This window comes from Oryzias melastigma, linkage group LG1 (genome assembly GCF_002922805.2).
Source record: "Oryzias melastigma strain HK-1 linkage group LG1, ASM292280v2, whole genome shotgun sequence".
In the NCBI taxonomy this organism is placed as follows: domain Eukaryota; kingdom Metazoa; phylum Chordata; class Actinopteri; order Beloniformes; family Adrianichthyidae; genus Oryzias; species Oryzias melastigma.
Window position 1 is genome coordinate 22,751,714 of NC_050512.1, and position 9,631 is coordinate 22,761,344.

The 9,631-nt window shown below is 37.6% G+C and overlaps 2 protein-coding genes across 3 annotated transcripts in view; both read right to left on the reverse strand.

Annotated features, from left to right (window-relative positions):
• si:zfos-323e3.4 (volume-regulated anion channel subunit LRRC8E) overlaps positions 1–2,695 on the reverse strand; it is a 9,662-nt gene extending 6,967 nt beyond the window's left edge. The window contains exons 1-2 of the mRNA XM_024289627.2: positions 2,092–2,695; positions 599–759 (exon numbers count right to left, since the gene is read on the reverse strand). Of these exons, the coding sequence (XP_024145395.1) occupies positions 599–736 (138 nt within the window). The 5' untranslated portion in view covers positions 737–759; positions 2,092–2,695. The remainder of the gene's footprint in view (positions 1–598; positions 760–2,091) is intronic.
• Positions 2,696–3,975: 1,280 nt separating this feature from the next.
• Positions 3,976–9,631, reverse strand: part of keap1b (kelch-like ECH-associated protein 1b) — an 11,886-nt gene continuing 6,230 nt past the window's right edge. For both annotated transcript variants that reach the window (XM_024289628.2, XM_024289629.2), the window contains exons 4-7: positions 8,619–9,295; positions 6,675–6,880; positions 5,681–5,857; positions 3,976–5,590 (exon numbers count right to left, since the gene is read on the reverse strand). In XM_024289628.2, the coding sequence (XP_024145396.1) occupies positions 5,349–5,590; positions 5,681–5,857; positions 6,675–6,880; positions 8,619–9,295 (1,302 nt within the window). In that variant the 3' untranslated portion in view covers positions 3,976–5,348. The remainder of the gene's footprint in view (positions 5,591–5,680; positions 5,858–6,674; positions 6,881–8,618; positions 9,296–9,631) is intronic.

Below are 9,631 nucleotides of genomic sequence, written 5' to 3' on the forward strand. Positions count from 1 at the left end.
ATTGTGAGAAATTCTGGGTTTAAAAGGTTAAAACTATGACCGTTTAATTCTGACCTAGCCACCCATCCTCAGGCTTTAAGGTCATGTTTATCGTCCTCCATATGTAGCTTGTTTTGGTCGCATATCTGCAGGAGAACAGCTAAACAGTGCATGGAGAGGGGGTAATATTTGCATTTAACACATAAAAGTCTCAGATTAGTGCTAACTTTTTATCTGATACAACTTCCCTCATTTCCTTTCAAATTGTCAGTGTTTGTTGAACATGTGGTTCCTTAGAGGAGAAACCTCCTTCCACCGATTGTGGACATTTTTGTTTCAGATAAAAAGAAATAAAAAAGTTGACTTTGGTGAAAGCTCTCCTGATTGTTTTTGATTTCATAACTGATAAAAAAAAATGAGTCAAAGTCATTTTTGTCATTAGGGGCTTAATGATTGACTTTGTCTAAATTTGTAGTAATTTGAAAGTTTTACCACAAAAACAGCCTAATTCATAAACAAATGTCACTTTATCAAAAAGCTAGGAATGTCAACAAAACGACAGCAGACATTTCATAGTAAGATATGAAGTCTTTTATTTTGAAAGTCTGAGATGTCTTACTTGCAGGGTGGCTCCAAAGACTCCAATCATAAGCATGGCAACACACAGGTACTCGGAGAAGACGTCCCACCACGGCTTGAGAACCCGAAACTCTGCGTTCTGCACAGAGAAGCTCTTGAGTTCCCCAACCGGGATCATCGTGCTCCTGCTTCACACTGATTCTAGAAATGGAAAATAAAAAAATCAATTAACAGTTTAATTAGATGTTATCTCAGAGTTTTTGTGGTAGCTAGGGGTACAAAAGACCCTTATGTGAGTATATAGAAAAATGGAGACGGGCTGGTTATCCAACTAAAACCAAATGCAGTTCAATGAAACCATTCTAAAGTAGTTAATATTTTTAAAAACAATTATGTCCATTGAGAAGCAACAGATATATTCAGATGGCAAATTTTGACTTAAAAAACCATTTACTGTTGTTCTTAATTGAAAAAAAATGCTTTTAAGCATGTTTTATATGATCAGCTACCACAAATCTTTGTTCTCAAATTAAATTGCATTTGTAGCCAGATTACAACTGCAAATATTTAGAGCTGATTTAATTTAATCTTAATTTTGATTAAATGAAGCACAACATTAAACAAAGTATTGATCTTTGCTATTTTGTTACTGACATCCCTCATGTGAAAAGTACTAGTACCTAACTAGCGGAGGGCGATTTTACTTACACAAAAGCATGAAAAAAAACAAAACATTATAGAGATATTATTAACTTGGGTATCTAAAAAAAAGGATTGACATAAAAAAAGAGAAGAGTTAAGAAAAAAACAATGTTTAACTTCTTATAAATGTTTCACTTTGAAAAATATCTCCTTAGGTTGATTGATTTGAAAATTTTCTGGAAGAGTGCCAGTTATAACATGTGCAATTTTATAGACAATTTATCAAGTGACCTCAGGAAAAGGAAAAAAAAATCATCCTGGTTTACAAGTTTCAATTTTACTTGAGAAAAAATGAATGTTAAATTACATCTCTGAGTAGTTTTATACTATAATTGTTTTAATTCTCATTTTTTTATTTATTTAAAACATATTTTTGAACCTTTGATTCAATTGAGAACCAAATCTCATTAAAATGTGTCCTATTTACATTCTGTAGGATGAAGGGTGCCCCCTTTTCAGAAGGCTGTGGGCACCCCTCTCCTATAATATTTTGGAACGCCCCTGGTTGATGACACAGTGGGCACTTTAGTCTCTGCGGCTTCAGACGAATGAATGGAGTGGAAAAACGAGTAGAACAACATCGTGGAACCTCCATGGATTCCTGTGGTAACGCTTTAAAGTTTTAGTATTAAACCTAAATAAACACAAAAAAGTTTTTTTTAATGCTAAAAGTTACATTTTTAGCTTCCAAACACAAATAAAAAAAGCTTTTTTAAAACACATCTTTTACACATCACGTGTTTTCTAAAGTACATATTTTAAAATAAAGTATCATCTGATCGCAACTCGGTTGAGGTAAACAACAGCGTAGGTCAGGTGAGTTCCGCTTACCTGCGACCGGACAGACTCCGCAGGTGTCCGGGGGAGTCAGGCAGTCAGCGCAGCTTCATCACCTGAAGTGAAGGAAAACAAAGTGACTCCAGACATCCGGATGTGACTTTTTAGAATACTCCCACTTTCCTCGTTTCCGAGCCCAGCAGTACATCAGAGACATTCAGATGCAGAGTATTTGGTCACAATTTTTTTTCTTCAAAAAATGAATGCACATATATTTAAAAAAAAAGAAAACACAAAGAAATCTTACTTAAATGAAGCAATTATCTGTTAAAATCTTTGTAATGCAGCCCACTCCTCTTTTTAGTTTAAATGCCACAGATTATTGTTTTAGTATTTAAATGCTTAAAAAATAAAACTTTAAAAGATGCCTAACGTTTTAATATTCGTTTTTTATGTTTAGTTTCATTTTTGTTTTCAGGAAGTTGCCAGAATATGTTATTCAATTTCCAAACACACCTTTACGGGCATCACTAAGTTGATGGAGCTCTGGCACCATCTAGTGTTCATTCATGTGTACAACAGTATAAAATGTTATTAGGAATTGACAGTTTTTATGAAACAAATTTCTTTTGAGTTATTATTAACCGTGAGCTTAGTTGAAAACCATTTGTTGATTATATATAAAAATGAAAAATATTTAAAGCTACAAGTGTAATCCACAAAACCAGACGAATACTGAATACAAAATGCTGGCACATTCTATATTTCTATGTTCAACATTAATTTCACAACATTTCCAGTACTGTAGAGAAATTTAGGGCAAAAATGTATCAAATAATTGGATTTTAAAAAGAGCAACTGGAGTAGTGAATAAAGTTTTTTTTTTGCAAATCTATAAATGCTCTATTAAAATTTAAACACAATATTTATAGACATTGCTCAAATAAGATGCTAAAAATGTAATGTGCCTTTATAAGTAATGTGTCCTTGATAATGTAGACATTTTTTTTTAAATTAGAGAAGATCTTCAAGCTTCATACAGAGCAAGAATACATGTAGATCTTAGATTAGTTAATACTGTAAAATCAGGCTGCTGTTAAAATGTCCAATAATTGATTGGCCATTTAAAAAAATAAGTTATGTCTTAGTAAACATATATTGTGCATATAGTGTATATGAAAGTTTCTAAAATACTCAGATTACCTTTCTAACCCATTCTGATGCATGGTTCTAACTCCAGATGACGAGCAGGTGTGTCTAATAAAGTGTCCAGTGAGTGTAGATGAATATTCGGATAGAAATGTTGTTTGTGTCATATTTGTCCATTTGATGTTAAGTTGTGTTTCTGTGTATCTTGTATTTTTTATGGTACTTCAACCCAGTTCTTTTTGCTTGATGTTAGTTATTGTTAAAAATGAGTAAAAGTATATTTCAAAAACTAAATAATCCTCAAAATTATAGTTTAAATATCTGACTCATTTTAACCCAGATAGGAATGAAAGTATATATTTAAAAAAAAAAAGAAACTATTTTTTTAGGATCATTTTTAAACAACATGCATCTTAATTAATAAGGTACCCAGTATTTTTATTGAATATTGATATTTTATTGAATTTAAACACCTCTAAAATTTAAATTGATGTTAATTTTGTGATGATGTTGGACATCTTTAAATTTGTGTTTCAAAAACCTAAAAAATTATCAATATGTGCTAAGAATAAAATATCTAAATGTAGTTTATTTGAATTAAACATAGAAATGTAATTTGGTTTAAGGAAAATGTTTCTGATTTTTGAATACTTTTCTACAGCATTATAACTGTTTTAATTTTTCTCATGTTTTTAGCTAAATTATCATGTATAAAGATATGCATCACATCAGAAAAAAGTGACCAAACCACAAATGTATCTATTAAAGGAAAAAAAAAACATGAACAAATGAGACTTTCAATTTTTAAATTTTAATTCCAACTAAAGACAGAAAAAGAGAAAAAATCTCAAAGTGAAGCTTTTTTTTTTTAAATCAAACATCAAAAATTATGAACAAGATTTCCACTTAGTCACAATGCAAACTAGTTATTACAAAAGGCTGCACCGAGTCTAGTTACAAAGCAGATGTCAGTTTAAAGCCACTGGAAAATCAACGCGTCCAAACAAATAAATTAAAGAGTGAACTCTGGAATTCTGTACAAGAGTTTCTAGATTATGAATGTACAACATCTGTTTCAAAAAAAAACTTTTTGTAGCTTTAATTGCTGTTACAAATGCACTCATTTCAGCAATTATTCTGTCATTAGTATACAGTATTTGAACACTAACGCACGACCATGGTCACCTCTGTTTAAGGTCTCCGAGACGTGAAAACCAAAAACGGCGGCAGATTTGTTCACAGAAACACAATCAGTGGGATCTTGATGGCAGTTTGTTTCAACCACAACCCAAACTTTTTTTTCATCTAAATCATGCTTTGCACATCACAAAACTGTTCTTTTGTAAAATTCTTCTGCAGTTTTACTGTTGCTATGGTGTCACTGTTAACCTTTTGTCTTTATATCAGACAAGGGGCTCCATGCAAAAGGAATATGTCTTCAGAGAGGAGGAGGATCACTTTGCACAATTCTGCAGCTTTTAATTAAACTGTTGGTTCTGCTAAAGTGTGAGCTCAAATTGCTAAAAATGTTGTGAATATCAGCTTATTTCTGAGGAGGTTTTACACAAATTGAGGAGCACAGAAAGGCAAAAATGGTTGGAGACCTAAAATTCTGATGTCTAATCATACTACAATTTGCAACAACTTGAAGGAAAATCTACTGTTTTTGATAGAAATATATACAAAAATGTTCTTGCTTTGTCTTCAATGTCTGGGTGAGCTGGACCAACCCTGGGCAGTGTGTGGACACTATACTGACAGGAGTACGATGGCACTTTAAACTTGTGAAAAAGAACTAGAGGGTTCTCTCTTCCGTCTTACGACTCTTTGAGCCTACAGGAACCTCAGCTTGCGGTTTGTCCACAGCAGAGCAAACAGATGTGCCGAGCTCCACCGTCTTCAACCACAAACTAATAAATCACGATTGGAAATAAAATGGGACTTTTGTGCGGATCACTTGGTGTGAGGAGTTCAGTGCGGACAGCTTTAGTCCAGACCAGAATCATTGCTGCACTGATAATACTAACGACATTTTTCTTCTTTTAAATGTGCATTTTTTTTTCCTTTCTACAATCAGTCAGTGAGGCAGGATTTTCGTTCTCATCTGTCTGCATTTTTAGGGTTCTCGTCCTTCATGGACGTCGGGATCGGAATCTCTGGGCTCAGACTGAGCCGTCATTTCCGAAGGGTCCGTTGGAGAACTGACAGTGCGGCCTCTCGCAGCCGGCAGAGGGGTCGTTTTCACACTTTTGGCTTTTTAAGAGACCCTTGGGGCAGGGCTCCATGGTGACGGCCACGCCCACACCGCTGCGGCCGGACGTCATGTGAGTGACTTCCAACCAGGTATCCTCCTTTGGGTCGTAGCACTCCACGCTGTCCAGGAAAGTGCTGCCGTCATAACCTCCTGCAAGAACAATGCTTACATTAAGATTTACAGTTTATAAAAAAAATAATCAATTAGCTATCCAAACTTTTCTTTTCCACTGCGACCCACCTAAGACGAAGATGCGCCCGCACAACGCGGTGACCCCTAGAGCGCTGCGCCGGTGCCTCATGGAGGCCACGAAGCTCCAGGTGTCCATCTCCACGTCGTAGCGCTCCACCGTGTTTAGCTGGCTGGCTCCGTCGTACCCTCCCATCACGTAGATTTGAGTGTCCAACGCGCACACGCCTGAAAACGAGACAAAGGTCGCTCAACATTTCTGGTGACTTCTTGGGACGGAAAATTTGAACGCCGCAGCAGATGTTCTTCGTTCCACCCAAACAGTGAAAGATCAACTCATTTATCAGAGAAGTGTTTCTGTTATGACTGATTTCATAGTCAAAATGAAAAATAGACTTTACACAGCATGTTTATGTATGATAATTAAGAGAAATGAGTGCATGGGTCGGTTAGTCTTTAACTCAAATACAGGCTGGTCTCTTGGTGTTTTAGGCCTGCAGATGGTTTTAAACATTCTTTTATTTTGAAACATTAGGATTAACAAAGCAGCATGAATATGGCTAAAATAAAAACAAAGCTTTTATTTTTGACAAAAGAAGCATGAAGCCCAAAATCCTAGAGGCTTTTCTCCCAAAAAAAATTGAAACAACATGTTACAAAAAAGGTTCTTTAAGGTCTGAATTTATGAACCCAAATCCAAGATAAAGTTGTTTTTTGGTTGTTTTTAGTGTTTCTCATAAACTGGAGGTGTCCCGTTTAGGGTCTCTAAACCCTCATGACCCTAGTGGATCAGCAGCAGGAGGGGTGGGGCAGCAGGTGTCAGCACTAAACAGTAACAGCATAATCTACACTTATTAACCTGGACCAATCAACAAGACATCAAATATCCAATCAGCCAATCATGAGACAGCAGTTTAACAGCAGCTCTGAAGTACAGAAACACAGTACTGCAACAGTAAACCAGCAGTTGATGAACAAAATGAGCAACATCTTTAATTTAGTCGAATTTCTAGCATTTTTAATGAGTTTGTTGTTCCTTCCTTACCGGCTCCGGACCGCACGGTGTTCATGGAGGCCATGGTTCTCCACTCATCCTTGTCAGGGTTGTAGCACTCACAGGAGCTCAGCCGATTTGCTCCATCGAACCCCCCCACCGCGTACAGGAGCCTGTTGATGACGGTGACACCCACGCCGATCCGTCGCGTTAACATGGGGGCCACCAGCTGCCACTGGTCCCTCTCTGGGTCGTACCTACGGAGAACAGATATTTATCTTTAAAACCGACTCCGATAAAAATCGCGTTTTTAACATGTAGGATTTTTCTCATGATGGAGGTCATATTTAAAGAAAATTAAGCATTTCTGCGTATTTCAAATTGTTGTGAATCAGGAGCAGACAAACAAAAAATGCTGTTTGAAAATGAAGCAAATAGATCCATGAGTGTACTTCTTAAACCTATACAGGCTTCTTACCACTTTCTTCAAGTTAAATTGAAGACTTTTTAAGCCCTTGCATGTCAAAAAATAAGACCAATTTCTTAGTTTATTTCCCATTTTTGACCAAAACTGTAGCTTCTTTTCTTGTTGTTTGTGGAGTGTGCCGTGATGCTTTAGAGCTCTTCTTTTATTCTTTTTTAAATTAAAACAGCTGCGTATTGGTGCATAACAACTGGTTTTCTCAATGTTTACTTACATCATTTGATCAAAATTGGTTGAAAAAAATGAAAATTTCTGACATGAAATGTTTCAAGAAGCAATTGATAAGACTTAGATATTAAAATTCAAGACTTTTTTTTAAGTATTATTTTCAAATTTTTAAGTTCAATGCTTTTAAGACTCCCCAGGAACCCTACTCTGGTGGAAGGTTGGTGCCAGTGATATGAATGGGTCTGACTTGCAGGAAGCTAGAAAAGCGCTATACAAGTACACGTCATTTCCCATTACATTTTATCTGAAGAATACTCTGGATTAATGCTTTAATAAATCATATTGTCTGGGGAATTTGCTAATATGATAAGTTAAGAAGAGAAGATACAATGAGCAAACTTCCTCATCCCTGTCAGCAGGTTCACGTCAGTGACTTTAATCCTAGAATGCAATGTTGCTAAATGCAATCACAGCAACTTCCACATTTTTCCTTTAAAGTACAATGACTCGCTTTAAGGACGAGTCATAATCCTTGTGTTATATTGTCACCCGTCCCTGTTAAATCTTTCACTTTAATAAACATAAGTTGTTAAACAGACAAACATTAACAGAACATTCTCAGCGTTTGTTTCTGGTTTTCTTCATCCTGAAGGATTAGCGACTCCATGAATCAAAGGGAGTTCATTCTGCTTCTGACTGTTGACGGAATGCAGCACCTGGTTTAATGAATGACTACTGTAACCAGGTAGCAGACGCTCATTTCTCAACATCTAGTTTGCACTCGTGTTGCTGTAGAACAAACTTTCCCTGACGTCATCACCTGACCACGCAGACAGGTTTGGTCCGTTCCTCTTTCAGGGTAACTGTGGTTAATAATTGCAGCTTTAAAACTAAGGTCAAACTTTTGGATAATGTCCTTAGGCTAATGAAGAAAAAGGAGATTACTTACTTAACCGAATGTACAATAAGCAACTTTTATCATCAAAGATTGTGCCACAAATCTGTGGTAGAGTAAACCTGAATCTAGATGATAAAAGTTGAGCTTTAAGGGTTGCTTTATTGTTGCTTTAAAAAGAAAGCAACAAAATGTTTTCTCTTTCTTGCAGAAAACTGTGTAGACTTTCACAGCTAAGATGAGAACATCCAACATTGTCAAGAAGTTACCGACTCCGTTACTTGTGGTAAATCCATCTTCATACAGTCAACTAAACAAACCACATGTCTGTACTACAAACACCCCCGTCTGGACGTCAACAAACCGCAGAACAGCAACATACTGGCGGCCAATCCTCTCACATGTGGAGCACAACTTCCTGAGCATTTGATGAGCTCCTTAGACTTACCGTTCGACGCTGTTGTGATGAATGCAGCCGTGGGAACCACCGACGGCATAAAGCATGCCGTCGATGACACCCACCCCGATCCGGTTCCTGGGGACGCTCATGGGTGCGCACGGATGCCAGCAGTTGTTCATGGGGTTGTAGCAGTCCAAAGCGTTGGAATCCATGTTGCCGTCGGGCGCGTTGTTCCTCCCGCCGACAGCGTAGAAAAGCCCGCTGATCACACACGCGGCCAGACCGCTGCGGGGCACCTGGAGGTCAGACAGCCTCAGCCAGGCTCCCGTGCAGGGGTTGTACGCCTCCAGGTAGCTGAGAGACTGACGGAAGTACCCCCCCGCCGTGTAGATGAGTTGAGGTACCTTAGGCGTTCTGCAGGGGTTTACTTTGGTGGGTTTGTGGAGGGTGAGCTCCTGGAAAATCTGAGCCAAGTAGTCTTTGCATTGTGGGTCCCAGTCCAAGGACTGGAGCTGGGTCTGCAGGAAGTTGGGGGTCAGGGAATGGCAGCGCACAGCCTGGAGTAAGGCTTGGACGTAGGGTCTACGGTTTTCTTGGTCGTAGCGCACCCAGGCCACGCAGGCCTGGAAGACTTCGGACTCGCAGCGCACGTTGAGCTCGTCGCGGCTGATGAGGGTGACCAGCTGGCATTGAGACAAGTTGAAAAACTCCTCCTGGATCGCTACCTGGAGAGAAAAAAAATCAGCTCCATTAACTTTTTCCCACAAACAAGAATCACGAGAACAAGTTTTTTGGGACAAGCAAACGACTTAAACAAAAAAGGTTTAAAATGTATTCTCTAAAAACCCTTTTAAAATTGTTCTCAAGTGGCTTTAAGCCAAAAAACGATTTCAGTGTTTACCTTAAAACAAGTTACACAATCAACTTCCTGATCATACTGACTAGGCAGGTTCTGTCATTTAGCTATTTCACTTTTGAAAATGCAAAAACTCAAACAATACACACATAATAACCTTATACAGCCTTTTCATGAAATTAAGAAAAGAATAAATGAGTTTTTA